We start from the raw sequence: 18,359 nt of genomic DNA on the forward strand, positions 1-18,359 counted from the left end.
TTATATATTAACAACAACAATTTATTGATTTCCTTTAAAACACGTCGTACATTCTCTGCAAGAGTTATCTTCTATATTAAAAAAAAAGGTGTGTCTGGAAGAACAGTGTTTCAGGTTCCATCTATTTTCATATTGAGATTACTGGCTAAAATGGGTTAAACAATAAAATACAGTAAAACCTAATATGGAAAAAAAAAGAAGATAATTATTATATGCTTTAATAATAGTTATAGGGTCAAAATGTTAAGCGGTTGACTTCGGAACTGATGTTTCTGGATTTCTAATCCAGTTGAAGAAACAAATTTTGAGCTTTGTTATGTTTAGTTCGCCTTAAGTACATCATCTGGATACCTAACATACATTATTAAAATAAAATCTTTTGGTAGTTTTGTGGACCGTACGACATTGTTAATCGTCGGCTATAGAAACAGATGGGCTTTGCATCATGAGTACCCATAGATCACCAAGTCCGAAAGTGTATCTTAATACCTAAATACATTGTGTATCCATGATTTTTACACCGGATACACCAACTGCATTTTGTAAATATATTCGATAACAAGCTCAATGTTCAGGTTCTATCAAATGTCAACTAAATACAATGTATTTGAATGATACATAGTTACAACAAACGCTAATATGTAACTACCACAATCTGAAAAAAAGAATTATGTCAATAATGTAAAATATTACCATGCTTTGAGTAGAAGAATCAACGTCAGTGGGAGTACAAATATAGCCAAAAATTTAAGCCATTCCAATATAAGTTCAGTTGTACCTGTATTAAAGTAAATGAAAAGCAAATTTTGCTAATATATAGGTTTAGAATTTCGTGCAAAATTATTATGTGATTTGATGGGGTGTGTGTAGGGAGCATTTAACGAGCATATTAAATAAAAAAGTTACTTGATACAAAAGAGTACACATTTTTCACTGAAGCCCAAATACGCCCTCGAAATTTCAATTAATTGAAGCAATTAAGGTGAAAAGGTTTCATAATTTGTTTAGCAAAAATATCATACGCTAGTAATTACAATCTCTGAACAACTATAACTCTCCCTCTTTCCATTCAAAATAGACTTTTGCGGATTGAAAGTGTTTCCAAATCGATTCTATCGTTTGGTCGCCTGATATTACTTTTGTTTGTAAATTGTAAATTTTAAATTTTTCTGGTTCATTATGAGTTTGTGACCCTAACGAATTTTACTGAATAGTTGACCTACGGACAAGTACGGTGGTGAATAGCCTGTTTAATCCTGCTAATAAGTACACCTATGCCAGATATAATAAATAATAACAAACACTGCAATTTGAATCTAGTTTGGTGTTATTTTTCGTAGCTAAATGCGCAGAATTAGGTTTTTATGTTATTTTAAGAATATGCAGTACAAAATGCAGATTACAAATAAGTAATTTGATTTCTCCGGAGATAAAAACTATGTAACTATTTAAGTTTAATTTCTATTACCGTATATTGTTTTGGAAATACGCCTTTTCGTAACTCAAGGGAGAATTGTAGTTTGATTTTGCACATCTTTCTATGTAAACTAATACCAAAATTATATTTTTTTCCTTAATATGGTTTGCTCTGTATTATATAAAAAGTTTTATTTTTATAAAAACATTTTTTTTATTAATTATTTGCTTTGAGAAAATACAAGAAGTCATTGCACCAGATTTTGTAAGCTTCAAAATATGCTGACAGATTTTGTCTACCTTTGAGATCTTAACAGTATCTCTTTTTGAACAGAATGACAACATAAAATGTGATTGGCATTAATACAATTACTTGCACGTCTTGAACCATTTACTCAAATGGTGGGCCAATTACGGCCCGCGGACTCCTACAGAAATCAGGTGTGCCCACAGTATTTACATATAAAAATTCAAATATATTAAATATATTAAATATATTAAAATAATATCTCTATATTATTGAAACTGTCTAATTATAAAAAGTTTCAAGTAAACGAAGATTACGCTTATAAGTTATACTTCGATAAACTCAATCCAAGACACTATCTCTGGTCAATATTTATTTAATACTTTGAACAACTGCGTTAAGTATGTTTGGAACAATGATGAAACTTGATCTTTAATGGTTTTTTCGCTGTTTTGTTTATTGATTTTTTTTTGAAATAAAGAATATCCCAACCTTAAACTCTAAACAGAAAAGCTTGCACAAAGCTGCATTAAAATTCAACATGGTAGTGCTTGACCGAAGTAACGAAGCTTATCAGTAATGTACTACTGACATTTCCGACAAGTACTTGAAGATTTAGTAACCAAATACTCCGATGTATCCGCTGGCTTAGCATGGGCAAGGTAATGAGAAGAATATAAAATCTCAAGAAATACATTTTTATGTTCCTTGAAGGACATTGACTGTGACTTTGTTACTAATATTTGTAATGAAGAGTTAGAGTTTATTTCATGTTTTTCCCTAGATCTACTGCAATTGGTTGTTGGCATATGAATCATATGAAATTTAAGTACATGTTAAATCCTTTCAAACAAAACTTTTCCATTTCTCCAGGCAAGCAATTGAAAACAGGGTTTGTCTTTTCCTTTGAAAAAGGGTGAAACTATTTCTAGTGAAATAGTTACAAGTACAAGGCCTATATAGATTATTTAATTGTAGAGTTTATAAAAAGAAATGAAAACACGTCAAGAACCAATTATTCATATATTATCAGCTCACCATTTAGCGCAGAAGCTTATTCAGCTTGGGGACATAATTTCTAGAAAATTATGACCTGAAAGTTTGAAAAAATTTCCAGTCACTACTTCCGCAGGAGTTATTATGGGTGCAAAAAGTTGTGTTTACACACATTTAAAAAAAAATCGTTCAACGTTCACATTATTTGGGTACAAATACATATGTGAACAAGTATCTTGTGTGTGTGCGTGCGTAGAAACTAAACATGTGTAATCACAGGTCGATGCTGGCTTACTGTAATTTGACAGCAGTCACAAGCTAGCAATTATTAATATAGTTCCACAGTTCTAGAACATTACGCACGAGTGTAGCCGGTTAAATACTTCACATTAAGCAGAACTGTACATTTGTGGTGAAATGTTGTGGTGAAAAAAAGGCAATAGCATTTTGTGTAATCGTAAAGTTGGGTTCGGAAATTGCTAACTCTTTTAATTCCTCAATTGGGAGTGTAAAAAAAAAAGTGAATTTATAATAGGGTATCAATATGAATTAAAAGACATTATACACAGTTAGCTTACGTATCTGTTTAAGTTGTAAGTATATATATATACTAATATATACATATATAGAGGGCCGCATTTGTCCCATTTACCAATCTTTTTGGAATGCGGCTCTCGATACAAAAATGTTGCCCACCCTTGATTTACACTATTTCATATGGAATGGTACACCCAGTTTTGTTTCTAAACATCAAATTCTGCAATATAAATTTTTAGCTCGATTACAGGTGCTATATTGTTATTACACGATCTTTTGCCCCAATTTTTTTTTTAATTCATTTTACTTTCTTATACATGATGAAATGACTTACCCGTAGTAATTGAAAATGAGATGTTTCTTTCGATAGTACAAACAAAGTATGTCAGTTTAAAGTTGGCCCTGCCTTCAAAGTGTGTGATATAGACAACAATGTCTTTTCCTGATTGCACAAGAGTGCCAGTTTCCAAGTTGGTCAGTTGTAATTCACAATGTGAAGCAAACTTTTCACGACACACTGACAATATAATGACATTTTTGTCATTGACTGCAACATCAGTCTGCTTAAAGTTGATACATTGATCATTGGCGTAGACTAGCACCGGGGTCGGCAACCTGCGGCTCGCGAGCCACATGCGGCTCTTTGGGTGTGAAGCTGCGGCTCTTTAGTTCCATACGCAAATATTATTTATTTTATTGAAACATTTTTCAAAATAGTTCCGAATCGTTTAACGAAGAATAGGCACCGATTCTATCTCTTAGCCTTATACCACCCCCACTACACGAGTCGTCCATGTCGTCAGTCGTCGGAAGCTCTCAAATGACGCCGTCGTCTGGTGTTTCTATGTAAGTTTTAATTCTCTTTCGACGCAAGACGAAACGGCATCTTCACTACGTGCTTTGGCTGTGACGTATAGTTTGTTGTTTCAAGTAAGTGAGTTAGAAGCGAATGATCTTCTCAAAGTTAGAAACAATCTACATGTAATGCTAATCTGGCAAGCTTTGCGATACCAATAGAAATTGCACAAAAAGGCAAACCGTTTTTAGATGGTGACTATATCAAAGACTGCTTACTGCGTCTGAAGAACAGTTTCGTGATTTTAAAAAAAAAAAAACAGAAACCTTGGGGAAAAAATCCGAAAGATTTGCCAATATCCGATAAAACAGTACAAGATAGAGTAGCTAAAATATCTTCAAAAATAACATATTTGCAGGTGGAAGATTATTTAACTTTCTTCTGCCTTATCACTTGCTAGTCTAACGACATAAAAGGCATGGCATAAGTTGCCCATTTTGTCAGGTAAATGTCTTCCCAAGGTCCAAAAGAAGATCTTCCAGGATTGCTACTCTCATGACAAACTAGAGGGGAAGATAGAGCGAATGCGAAGCAAATATGACTTGAAGACAATAAGATCGAGTTAAATAGAATCGTTTAAACAGCATGGAGCCAGAAGTATGGCAGGAAAGTTAAAGGAGCAACAATGATTCTTCGAGCCAAATAAACCACCGAATTCTTACATTTCACATACACCAAGAAGCGCTTTGTGCCCAAACATTTATGGCCGAAATAGTTGAGGTTATACATTTGATAATCAAGATTGTAAACATCATCTTATCAAAAGCACTCTACCATCTTCAGTTTAAAGAACTCTTTAACGAGATGGAGACACAGTATTCCGACATTCTTCTTTACAATGAAGTGCGATGGCTTGAAACGTTTTGCTTTGTGCTTGAATGAAATAAATACATTCCTAAATGAAACAAGCATTAATCACCCTGAATTAGAAAAGGACAAATGGTTGCAAAAATTGTTCTTTATGGTGGATATAACAGCGAAAGGAAATGAGCCATATCTAAAACTGCAAGTAAAGTAAAACTTATCCTGTATTGGTAGAAGAATTCGTTTATTTTGAAGAAAATTTAATTCTTTTTGCAGAAGATATGCAGTTACTTCATTTTAAATGTCTAAAGCAGTATCACGATAAAATCAGTGCAACTATTGTCACAAATTACTGCAGCACAGTTAAAAAAATCAAAGATGAATTTCTTGACAGATTTGAGCAGTTTTACAATACGTGAAGCGTGGTCGAGAGGCCAAGTGCGCTTGAACTTGGCTTGGCTTGGCTACCTAGACACCCGACTCGGGCAGAGTTGTGTTTACTGAGCGCCTAAAGGCAGCACGGAAAACCAACTCCTAGATACCCCCTCCCCCCCACTGATCCACAAATTGAGCGCTCTGAGCATGCTATAAGCATGAAAGTAGCGCTATATAAAAGCTATAATAATAATTCCTAATAAATCCCCTCAACATAAATCTTAACGAAAACCAGATTGAGCCATTTAAAATTCAATTGATCGATTTAAAAAGTAAAGCTTTGTGGAGTGGAAAATTTAGTCAAAAAGCAAGTTGGAAAAGTTGGAGGTCCAGAAATGTATGTATGTTACGCAACAAATGTGACAACTTTAAAAGAAATATCTCGAGTTGAGGCACTTAGTATATATTCGACGCATGGAAGTCATCCAGAATGCTACAGTGAGGTGAATTTGGCATTTGAAGTACTGACTATCTTCGGATCGACATATTCGTTAGAGCAAGTGTTATATTCATATATAAATATAAGTAGAGTAAAAAGTCAACTAACAAATGAAAATTTAGATTCGTGTTTGAAACTAAAAACAAGTCATGAGCCAAATGTATCCAAACTTTCTAAAGCCTTGCAAAGCCAACCTCCCATTGAATTTGTTTGCTCAATTGTTTGTTCTTGAAGTACAAGATAGTGTTATAAGTAAATGTTTAACTGCTTTAGTTGTTACCGTATATAACAATTGTAATAAAACCATATATATATATATATATATTATCTAATTTGGTGTGAAAAACACGTATATATGAATTAATATATTCGTTTTTTTTTAATTATAAAATTAATTGTGTGAGTACTATTTATTGTTGGCAAGAAAAAATTTGTGGCTCTTTAAAAACTTTAAAATTTGGTAAATTGTAATATTTGGCTCTTTCGACTCAAAAGGTTGCCGACCCCTGGACTAGCACCGCATCTGTTTGAAAACCTAGCAACACAAAACAAACGAAAAATACTTTTTACAAAAAAACGAATAAAGAGTGAAAGGATAGCCACGCTCAATAAATTCCATATCCTTAAATATTGCAAGGTTTATATTTCCTTGTTCTATCTTCTATATATATAATTCTCTTCTTCCCTCAAGAGTTTTGTCGAGTAGCAAGAAGTAAAGGAAAGATCACTCTGCGGATAGTCCACGAGAAAACATGAAAAAAAGGGTGGGGGAAGGGGGGTAAAACACGTAGTCTCAACATAGCAGGGCAGGACCGTTGCAATATCACTTTTTTTTTCTACCTCACGTTAAAAAAAGGGGGCGGGAGTAATCTATTTAGGCGACAGAGCACGCTCAAGACTTTGGACACCATGGAAAGATCACTCTTTTTATTTTTGCAACTCGGACGGAGGGAGTTGTCCTAGGTAATTTAAGAGACGAGAATAAATGACAATTTTGGTCTATATATTTCAGGAGATTTGTATGAGTTTTCAAAAAATTTAAATAATTTCCGGATATTTCCAGGACTTTTTCTTATTTTTTGCAATTTCAGGAGATTTCCAGGACCTCCTGTTAAATCGACAGGAAGCCACGGGAAATCTGTTATAAGTTATAAAATTGTTTTTATTTAATAATTTATATTCCTAAAATTAGCGCGGGTCCTATAAAAGTGCGGGGCCCACTGCGTCCCATAGATTGCAGTGGCCTAAGGTTGGCCCTGCAAAATAGCGGCGTATGCTACTGCGCCGGTCGACTAGTTAAAATAATTTACTTTTTTTATTGGTGCTACTGTTGTCCACGATAAGGAATATTTTTTTTTTAATTTCAGAGAGTCAAAGTGGAAGATAAAAAAAAGTATAAAATAAAGTACCCAGACAGACAGACAGACAGACTGAGTGTCTTAATTTAAGATTTGTAGAAAAATAAGCTACATACTAAATAAAAAGTTTGTAATAGTTAGTCAATGACTTGAAGTATAGCAATTAGCATTAGTCTGATGCATGGGCGTAGCCAGGATTTTTTTTCGGGGGGGGGGTTTGGGGGGATTCCTTCCGGACCCCCCCCCCCGCGAAATGTTTTTTTTAATATGTATTTATGTGTGTGTGTGTGTGTACATAATCTTTATTACATTCTGACCCTTCATTCTTTCGGATGACGTTTATTGTGCCCTAGAATAGGTTCTTCCATGAGTTAGTGGAAAAATTGTAGATTCCCTGCCATTATTAGCAATGGGATCTGCGGGAACACTAGGAGCTCCCCCAGCGCGGGGCGAAGCCCCGCCGCCAAGCACTATTTCTGATATTGAAAGCCAACCAAATGCATATTCTGAGGTATCTACACTGCATTTTCCTTCTATTAAAAAGTTTTATTTCAAAAACCTAATGTGCTATTCTTACTGACTTAGACCCTCCCGCGCCGTTCGGCGCATTTGCCGTCAAGCTATTTTCATTACATTCTGTCACTGATATCGTCTGAAGCCTCTTCACAGCTGCCATGAGGACCTTCCTGGATGAGTGGCGTCAAGTTGTACTAGGATATCATTGCAACTCTTCTTATGCGTAATTCTTTTTGTCGGAGAACATGTCCCGCAAACCTCATGCGTCGCTCTCTCACAATCTTACTAAGGGGTCGACTCCAAGTTCGGCATAGGATTTCCTTGATTTAGACCCGATCTCTATAACTGACTCCTAAAATCTGTCTTAGCCATCTTTATTGAGCCACATTTAGTGTTTTTCAATTTCGGCAGATGACTATTCAATGCAGTTTATTAATGGAGCTCTGCCACTGGTAAAAATGTGTAACCTCTCTTGAATACGCTCTTGGAATTAAGTAACTCTAGTTTGCTTTAGATTTTATATCGAAAAGAGAAGTTTTATCGTCAAAATCATTTGTTGGGGGTTTTCCACCTCAAAATTCTCTGTAGGGGGATTTAAACTCAAAACCATCTGGAGGGGTTTTAAACTTTTTTAAAAAGCCATCTGTAGAAGAGGGGTTTAAACTCAAAACCCCCGATTGGATTGGCTACGCTCAAATAATTTTAGTGTGTAATTTGCTTTTTTTATATTGAAGAGGTATTTTTAGCATCAAACCCCTCTGAATGGGGGTTTAAACTCAAAACCCCTTTTGGCAACGCTCATAGCATTTTGAGTGCGTAATTTGCTTTTTTTCTTACACTGAAGATGAATTTTTAGCCTCAAACCCTCCCTGGCCGGGGGGGGGGGGTTAAACTCAAAAGCCCTTAGATTTTAGAGTGAGTAATTTGCTTTTATTTATATTAAAGAAGTATTTTTTAGCTTCAAACTCCACTAGAGGGGAGTTTAAACTCAAAACCCCTTTGACTACACTCATAACATTTTGAGTGTAGATTTGCTTTGTTTTTATTATTAAAGAGCTATTTTTTACCTTCAAACCCCGCTGAAGAGGGATTTAAACTCAAAACTGAGTCAAAACCCATTTAGTTTTGCTCATAACATTTTGAGTGCGTAATTAGCTTTTTTTATGTTGAAGAGGGGGTTTTAAAATCAAAATCTTCCTTAACTGTGCTCTTGGAATTAGGGGATTTTCGTTTGCATTTTTTTTTGTTTTGTTTTATAGAAGAGGGGGAGTTAACTGCAAAAACTCCAGGTAGGGGGTTTAAAACTCAAAACCCCTGGTAGGGGGTTTTAAACTCAAAACCCCTGGTAGGGGGTTTTAAACTCAAAACCCCTTTGGTTGTGCTGGGGCAAGTGATGGTTTAGTATTAAAATCTCACCTAAAATTAAAAAAAATCAAAGCAAAAAATCAGTCATTTCGGGGGGGGGGGGGTTTGAACCCCAAAAACCCCCCCTGGCTACGCCCATGGTCTGATGTTATTAAATAAGTGGGAATATTTTATTGTACTTGTATAACTCTATTATTTTATACCATATTCACTCTCTGAAGAGAATAAAAAAGTAATTAGCCCACAACTGTTTGCATTTGTTTGTTTTTAAAGATGCATGTGTATTTATGAAACTAATTATTTCTGCTACGGATGTTAACAAAGGGATGTATCTGTAATACAATTGCTTACCAAGTTATTCATAAATTCAGTGAAATCAGTACCGAAAATCCTTACAAAATTTTTCAGTGAATATACGAAAATAATACAGCTATCTATGCTAAAACAATATATACCATAAACTATTGGCAGTTTCCTTATTTCGCTATAAAATGATGTTTCTCTGTAAACCAATTCAGCTCTTATCTCTGCCTCATCGTTCGTTTTAAGTGCAGTTATGTGTATTGACAATTTAAACACTTTAGGTTCATCCGTTTTATAACAATTGCACTTGTCAAAGTGTTTAGCACAGTCTTCTGGAACTTTAACAAAACAAAACTGAAAAAAAAATATTCAGAAATAAAAGCTTTTTATTATAAAAAAAACAATTAGTTAAGTAACAAAATATTAAAATCATTTTTGACAAGAGAAGTGAATTGTTGAACTGTATAAGATTTTAACTAATTATTAAATGTATATTAAATGTATTATGACTGCGTACAGATTGAAAACTGGAGTTAGTTTCTCTTTTGATGTCAAAGTTAACAACCAAAGACTCCGGTATGTTTCCATTGAAATCCACTTTGCCATACATGACAATTGTGTCCATCTCTTCCACAAGACTGATGTTACAGTTCTTTGTTTCGTTGTAGGGGAAAAGATAAATTTGTTGACCGTAGGCATCTGTTCATGAAATTAAAAGCAATTAGTTATTTACTCTCACTATTCTGTTAACATGTTATTTATATCTACACTCCTCCCAACACTGAACACTTACCCTGTACAAGACTTAAAAAGATTACGGAGATATTCACAACCTGTTTCAGCATTGTTTATAGTTTAACTTTGACATAGGAACGGATTTGTTGCACTGTAGACTATGTGTCGCTTCACCTTAACAAAAAAGAGGTGCTGGGTTCTACACAAAATAAACAAAAAATTTAAAAAAATTAAAATTATACACAACTGTTACGTGCGCAGCATAGTGTGAATGTGGAATGGTGCGAATGTGTGTTGTAAGAGAGAGAAGATGGAATCCGAAAATGAAGTAATGTAATCAAAGTAATTACTTACACATTATTAATTGTAACTCCAGATTAAAGTCATCATAATCTACTATATATGAGTCTGTTATTGTATTATTAAAAGTCTCCTCTGTACGTAACAAGTGGCGCCCAAAGTAAAGGTAAAACCTACGTATTCCTTTATAAATAGTTGATCTCCTGTCAACAGACAGTAGAGATTATAAGGCTAGATCTAGCGACAGGAAATTATTTGACAATGGCGGACAAGGCTAAGGTAGCAGCGTTGAAGGAAGAGGGGAGGTTGTTGTTGGAGCTTGAAGGAAGAGGGGGGGATTAGCCATAGAGAGGGGGGGATTAGCCATAGAGAGGGGGGGATTAGCCATAGAGAGGGGGGGATTAGCCATAGAGAGGGGGGGAATTAGCCATAGAGAGGGGGGGATTAGACATAGAGAGGGGGGGATTAGACATAGAGAGGGGGGATTAGACATAGAGAGAGGGGGATTAGCCATAGAGAGGGGGGGATTAGACATAGAGAGGGGGGATTAGCCATAGAGAGGGGGGGATTAGCCATAGAGAGGGGGGATTAGCCATAGAGAGGGGGGGATTAGCCATAGAGAGGGGGGATTAGCCATAGAGAGCGGGGGGATTAGCCATAGAGAGGGGGGGATTAGCCATAGAGAGGGGGATTAGCCATAGAGAGGGGGGGATTAGACATAGAGAGGGGGGATTAGACATAGAGAGAGGGGGATTAGCCATAGAGAGGGGGGGATTAGACATAGAGAGGGGGGATTAGCCATAGAGAGGGGGGGATTAGCCATAGAGAGGGGGGATTAGCCATAGAGAGGGGGGGATTAGCCATAGAGAGGGGGATTAGCCATAGAGAGCGGGGGGATTAGCCATAGAGAGGGGGGGATTAGCCATAGAGAGGGGGGATTAGCCATAGAGAGGGGGGATTAGCCATAGAGAGGGAGGGATTAGCCATAGAGGGGGGGGATTAGCCATAGAGAGGGGGGATTAGCCATAGAGAGGGGGGGTTAGCCATAGAGGGGGGGATTAGCCATAGAGAGAGGAGATTAGCCATAGAAAGGGGGGGATTAGCCATAGAGAGGGGGGATTAGCCATAGAGGGGGGGATTAGCCATAGAGAGGGGGGATTAGCCATAGAGAGGGGGGATTAGCCATAGAGAGGGGGATTAGCCATAGAGAGGGGGGGATTAGCCATAGAGAGGGGGATTAGCCATAGAGAGGGGGAGATTAGCCATAGAGAGGGGGAGATTAGCCATAGAGAGGGAGTGATTAGCCATAGAGAGGGGGAGATTAGCCATAGAGAGGGAGAGATTAGCCATAGAGAGGGGGGGATTAGCCATAGAGAGGGGGGGATTAGCCATAGAGAGGGAGCGATTAGCCATAGAGAGGGGGAGATTAGCCATAGAGAGGGAGCGATTAGCCATAGAGAGGGGGAGATTAGCCATAGAGAGGGAGAGATTAGCCATAGAGAGGGGGAGATTAGCCATAGAGAGGGGGAGATTAGCCATAGAGAGGGAGCGATTAGCCATAGAGAGGGGGAGATTAGCCATATAGAGGGAGCGATTAGCCATAGAGAGGGGGAGATTAGCCATAGAGAGGGAGCGATTAGCCATAGAGAGGGAGCGATTAGCCATAGAGAGGGAGCGATTAGCCATAGAGAGGGGGAGATTAGCCATAGAGAGGGGGAGATTAGCCATAGAGAGGGAGCGATTAGCCATAGAGAGGGGGAGATTAGCCATAGAGAGGGAGCGATTAGCCATAGAGAGGGGGAGATTAGCGATGGAAAAAGAAAAAAGAAAAGGAGAGATTAGACATGGAGGAAAAAAGAGAAAATGAAAAGATTGCCATTGAAAGAGAAAAGAGAAAATGAAAAGATTGCCATTGAAAGAGAAAAGAGAAAATGAAAAGATTGCCATTGAAAGAGAAAAGAAAAAATGAAAAGATTGCCATTGAAAGAGAAAAGAGAAAATGAAAAGATTGCCATTGAAAGAGAAAAGAGAAAATGAAAAGATTGCCATTGAAAGAGAAAAGAGAAAATGAAAAGATTGCCATTGAAAGAGAAAAGAGAAAATGAAAAGATTGCCATTGAAAGAGAAAAGAGAAAATGAAAAGATTGCCATTGAAAGAGAAAAGAGAAAATGAAAAGATTGCTATTGAAAGAGAAAAGAGAAAATGAAAAGATTGCCATTGAAAGAGAAAAGAGAAAATGAAAAGATTGCCATTGAAAGAGAAAAGAGAAAATGAAAAGATTGCCATTGAAAGAGAAAAGAGAAAATGAAAAGATTGCCATTGAAAGAGAAAAGAGAAAATGAAAAGATTGCCATTGAAAGAGAAAAGAGAAAATGAAAAGATTGCCATTGAAAGAGAAAAGAGAAAATGAAAAGATTGCCATTGAAAGAGAAAAGAGAAAATGAAAAGATTGTTATTGAAAGGGAAAATAAAAATAAATTAGTTGCCATTGAAAGAGAAAGGTTGGCGTTGGAAAAAGAGACAGCAGAGAAAAAGTTAAAATCAGACCAAGACAAAGAGAGCGATAAAAGAAAGGGGGAAACTACAGGGAATAAACTAGCAAAGTATAAAGGTGCGATATTCGAAGAAGCTAAAATGGACATAGACATTTTTTTGAAGAAATTTGAAATTGAAATGAGGGAACTGGAATACCCTGAAGACAAATGGTCATTCTTATATTATCGAAGTTATTTGTAGGATAGGCTCCATCAAAGATATGCATAAACCAGAGCAACTATAGAGTGGTGAAAGAGTAACTACTACGATCGTACGGAAAAACAGAGGCGTTTTACCGAGAACAATTTGTTAACTGTGTGATAGAAACAAATGATGATCCACAGACTATTGGGCATTAGCCATAGAGAGGGGGGATTAGCCATAGAGAGGGGGGATTAGCCATAGAGAGGGGGGGGATTAGCCATTGAGAGGGGGGGATTAGCCATAGAGAGGGGGGGATTAGCCATAGAGAGGGGGGGACTAGCCATAGAGAGGGGGGGATTAGCCATAGAGAGAGGGGGGATTAGCCATAGAGAGGGGGGGATTAGCCATAGAGAGAGGGGGGGGACTAGCCATAGAGAGGGGGGGATTAGCCATAGAGAGAGGGGGGATTAGCCATAGAGAGGGGGGATTAGCCATAGAGAGAGGGGGGATTAGCCATAGAGAGGGGGGATTAGCTATAGAGAGGGGGGGAATAGCCATAGAGAGGGGGGGATTAGCCATAGAGAGGGGGGATTAGCCATAGAGAGTGGGGGATTAGCCATAGAGAGGGGGGATTAGCCATAGAGAGGGGGGGATTAGACATAGAGAGGGGGGATTAGCCATAGAGAGGGGGGGATTAGCCATAGAGAGGGGGGGATTAGCCATAGAGAGGGGGGATTAGCCATAGAGAGGGGGGGATTAGCCATAGAGAGGGGGGATTAGCCATAGAGAGGGGGGATTAGCCATAGAGAGGGGGGGATTAGCCATAGAGAGGGGGGATTAGCCATAGAGAGGGGGGGATTAGCCATAGAGAGGGGGGATTAGCCATAGAGAGGGGGGGATTAGCCATAGAGAGGGGGGGATTAGCCATAGAGAGGGGGGATTAGCCATAGAGAGGGGGGATTAGCCATAGAGAGGGGGGATTAGCCATAGAGAGGGGGGGATTAGCCATAGAGAGGGGGGGATTTATTTATTTATTTAAAAAAAAAGAAAGGAAAGATTTTTTTTTCTTTTTTTTTAAGGAAATGTTTGATTTTTTTTCTTTCCTGAGGCTTTGAATAAGATATTGAACCATTTACAGAAGTCATTGTAAACCACAAATGAATTTCCTGGTGATGTGGCAGGTCTTTAACAGTACTGTTCATTGACAGATAATGAAAATTTTTATTGTGTATGCTTAGCGACTCGAATTATTATTATCATTACTAGTTTAGACCTCTGTTTACTTATACAGGAGTTCAACACTTACAGACTGAAAACACAAGAAGATTTAACTCGTAAGAATTCAGCTAAATTAATTGAAACAACTGTTAAATCTTAGAACTGAAATAGAGTTAGTGTCTTCTGTCAATGTCTTAAGCCAGTGTCTTCTGTCAATGTCTTAAACCAGTGTCTTCTGTCAATGTCTTAAGCCAGTGTCTTCTGTCAATGACTTCTGTCAATGTCTTAAGCCAGTGTCTTCTGTCAATGTCTTAAGCCAGTGTCTTCTGTCAATGACTTCTGTCAATGTCTTAAGCCAGTGTCTTCTGTCAATGACTTAAGTCAGTATCTTCTGTCAATGACTTAAGTCAGTATCTTCTGTCAATGACTTCTGTCAATGTCTTAAGCCAGTGTCTTCTGTCAATGACTTCTGCCAATGTCTTAAGCCAGTGTCTTCTGTCAATGACTTAAGTCAGTATCTTTTGTCAATGACTTAAGTCAGTATCTTCTGTCAATGACTTATGTCAATGTTTTAAGCCAGTGTCTTCTGTCAATGACTTCTGTCAATGTCTTAAGCCAGTGTCTTTTGTCAATGACTTCTGTCAATGTCTTAAGACAGTGTCTTCTGTCAATGACTCAAGTCAGTATCTTCTGTCAATGACTTAAGTCAGTATCTTCTGTCAATGACTTAAGTCAGTATCTTCTGTCAATGACTTCTGTCAATGTCTTAAGCCAATATCTTCTGTCAATGACTTCTGTCAATGTCTTAAGCCAGTGTCTTCTGTCAATGTCTTAAGCCAGTGTCTTCTGTCAATGACTTAAGTCAGTATCTTCTGTCAATGACTTCTGTCAATGTCTTAAGCCAGTGTCTTCTGTCAATGACTTCTGTCAATGTCTTAAGTCAGTGTCTTCTGTCAATGACTTAAGTCAGTATCTTCTGTCAATGACTTAAGTCAGTATCTTCTGTCAATGACTTCTGCCAATGTCTTAAGCCAGTGTCTTCTGTCAATACCTTCAGTCATATCTGGGTTTTTGGCACATCGGCACAATTTAGGCCATGTCCTTTCCATCTTTAGTCAATGTCGTCTGTCAATGTCTTAAGTCAGTTTCTTCAGTCAGTGTCACGTCACGTCATAACTACTGTCGCGTTCAATATAAACATGGTGGCCAGTCAAAATAAATAATAAAAAAGTCATACACTCTACAGAGGCAAAATGTCTAGGATGCTGGGAAACAATATTTTGTAGGGGCAAAAACCTTTTCAGAGTATTTAATGTATAGACAGATAACTTAAAGAGCACCAACCCCTCCTCAAATTACTATGAGTTTTTTATATGTAGTCTTAATTAATAAGTCATAATTGTGACAGCAAATGTTAAAATGTACTGAGCAACGTACGTAGAGCAGACTATTAATTTATTGAATACATTACTTGAAAGTTATCCAGCCATAAAGGCGTAGTACACAATTGAACTATAGTTTCAAGGGCAAATTTACAAGTCCAATTTCTGAAAACACAGAAATACACAATATTAATTCGCGACTGAGAACAGACACACTTCACTATAAAATTACAGCGCTTTCTCCCTGAGGACCAAGTTAGAACTTCTGCTCTATAGCGTACTTTCAGCTGAGACAGATTATACCTCGTGTCACATGCATGCTTGTGCTAAGTAAATAACAATTACTACATGTCACAAAGAGTCTCAAACGAGGCTGTGACAAGTAGGGGGGGATATTCAAAGCCGTCTAGAGGGGGGAGGGTTAAAGTTAAAAACGAAAGGTATTCACATGGTCGTATATTTTGGTTAGATTTAGTTTTATATTGAAGTGGGTGTTTTAACTTTAAGCTTTCTGGAAAGGGGGGGGATAAATCAAAACTCTTTGTGGCTACGCACACTGAATTTGGTGACTGTAGTTTGTATTTTTTGTTGTTGTTTTACAGAAAAAGGTGGGTTTAATCTCTAAATCTCATTGAGGGGGATTTTAAATTCAACCCTCCCCTTTTTGACTAAGCTGGGGCTAATTATAATAAGTCCGAACGACAGTCCAAAAAGCAAACAGCACGACCAGAGGCAGACATTTATTCGATGGGGACCAACACCAAGCTTTTTCCTGTGTTCTGAGCTGCAGAAACTCATCCTCTTGGCATGTACATAGCAATTTTTCTAATACTATTTAATCGTAGTTAGAAGATGCCAGGGGCGTGGTGGCTGAATGGTAAAGCGATGGGCCTACGAACTGAGAGGTCATGTGTTTGAATCTCGGTGAAGACTGTTATTTTTAATTTTGGCATTTCAAAGATGCCCCAGAGTCCACCCCAGAGTCCACCCGACTCTAATGGGTACCTAACCTTTAGTTTGGGAAAGTAAAGTGGGTTGGTCGTTGTGTTGGACACATCGTTAACCGTTGACATTGGCCAAAGAAACAGATTACTTTCCCATCATAATGGCTGGATGGCTGCCTGGTCGTGCGCTTGTGCGCTTGACTGTCGTTCGGATTTATCGATGGTCTCGGGTTCAAACCCTGCCCGCTCCCATCCCCATCGTCCTGCAGGAGGTTTGGACTAGGAAGTAAACTATCTTCAACTATGAAGGCACATCCGAAACATGTAAAACATTTTACAAACAAACATCATAAGCCCCATAGACGGAAATGTCTGAAAGAGTTACTCTACTTTTTTTATTATGTCAAATCAGCCAATATGCTCGCTCAATTAATCGTAACAAAGATGAAGGCCGCTGTTTGAGAAACGTTGGTGTAGTGACAGCCTCTCACTCTACTAGGAATTTAACGGGAATTCCATTTATTATTTAATACATTTATTAGAGAAAAAAAAATCTCAACATTAAAACATCAAAATAACATCGGAAATTACCGCACACACACACACATACACACGTATCACATTAGAATAGGTACAATGCTCTTAATATTATCTGCTTAATCAGACATATTATATCCAAAATTGAATACGTTCCTGCCAATTAGATAACTATAAAACATGTCAGGTAACGCTCAAGCCGGTATGTACTTATTATTCTATTAAATATCTAGACCAGCAAATATCTAAATAGATATAGAAAGAACAAAATAATGATGTAAGCATAGTTCAAAAGAATGATGCCAACACAGATCTAAAGAAACAATTCATAGCTGCTCCTGGATTTATTATATTTCTATGTCTATATACTTATTAAGACATGACACTTGGGTGCAATTTGGTGCAGAGATTTTCAAGATGCAAAGAAGAAAGCATTAGAGAGTTTCTTTAAACGTTTCAATCAAGGGCGAGGTCAGAGGTCATCCAGGGTATTGATGCTGTGATCCAGTTATACTCTCCTGTAACAAGTAATTGACTTTGTAAGAAAATAAAAAAGTATGTATGAAGTTGTGGTCACGTGACACACTTTGGTAACAGTTCATGAGCATTGTTACTGACTATTGGGAAGACCTAGCCCTAGACCGCACCAGTTGGAGAGAGAGACGGTGACCAAGAAAGCTATAGACAGCGAGAAAACATGGGCCTCAGTTTGCCATACTAAAAGCTTGGTGTTGGTCCCCATCGAATAAATGTCTGCACGGAAAAACCTTCTCCTAGATAACTCCTCCTTCCCCCCCCCCAACTGGTCCACAAATGAGATTGAACCAAAGCGCTCTGAACATGCTATAAGCATAAAAGTAGCGATGTATAAAAGCTATAATTTTTTTTTTATTTACCTAGAATAGATGAAGTAAGTTTTGAATGAACCTTTAATTAACTCTTGACCTGTAGAACATTGTGTTCATTTTGTTTCTAGCTGAAGCAGATGAAGAAGAATGTATTGGAACAACAGTTGAACTGCCCAACGGAACTAGGCGACGTTATCAATTACCTATCACAGACAAAGATGGCGATGATGTCAACATTGGAGATGTAATGCATATTTAAACGTAACTATGTAAACTATGTACTGCATTATTCTCTTATATTATTTTAATTAATATGAAGTGATTAAATCACTAGCTTACCAAACTTAGCATTTAAGCAGTATACTATACAACTTTTTCAAAGCTTATTTCAACACACTTTGTCTGTTTAGTAAAAGTGTATACACGTTATTTCTCCTACACCC

At 37.5% G+C, this 18,359-nt stretch overlaps 1 protein-coding gene across 4 annotated transcripts in view; it reads right to left on the reverse strand.

The window, feature by feature from the left end:
- The window catches only part of LOC106068506 (uncharacterized), a 98,485-nt gene that overhangs the window by 7,283 nt on the left and 72,843 nt on the right, over positions 1-18,359 (reverse strand). For 2 of the 4 annotated variants that reach the window (XM_056011248.1, XM_056011246.1), the window contains 8 exons: positions 17,448-17,586; positions 15,677-15,752; positions 10,066-10,206; positions 9,790-9,971; positions 9,425-9,626; positions 6,240-6,265; positions 3,531-3,789; positions 694-778 (listed from right to left, as the gene is read on the reverse strand). In XM_056011248.1, the coding sequence (XP_055867223.1) occupies positions 694-778; positions 3,531-3,789; positions 6,240-6,265; positions 9,425-9,626; positions 9,790-9,971; positions 10,066-10,117 (806 nt within the window). In that variant the 5' untranslated portion in view covers positions 10,118-10,206; positions 15,677-15,752; positions 17,448-17,586. Of the gene's footprint in view, positions 1-693; positions 779-3,530; positions 3,790-6,239; positions 6,266-9,424; positions 9,627-9,789; positions 9,972-10,065; positions 10,207-15,671; positions 15,753-17,447; positions 17,587-17,995; positions 18,015-18,359 lie in introns of those variants that run through there. The other 2 variants (XM_056011249.1, XM_056011250.1) reach the window with 2 other exon arrangements.

Source organism: Biomphalaria glabrata, chromosome 14, assembly GCF_947242115.1.
Source record: "Biomphalaria glabrata chromosome 14, xgBioGlab47.1, whole genome shotgun sequence".
Classification (NCBI taxonomy): domain Eukaryota; kingdom Metazoa; phylum Mollusca; class Gastropoda; family Planorbidae; genus Biomphalaria; species Biomphalaria glabrata.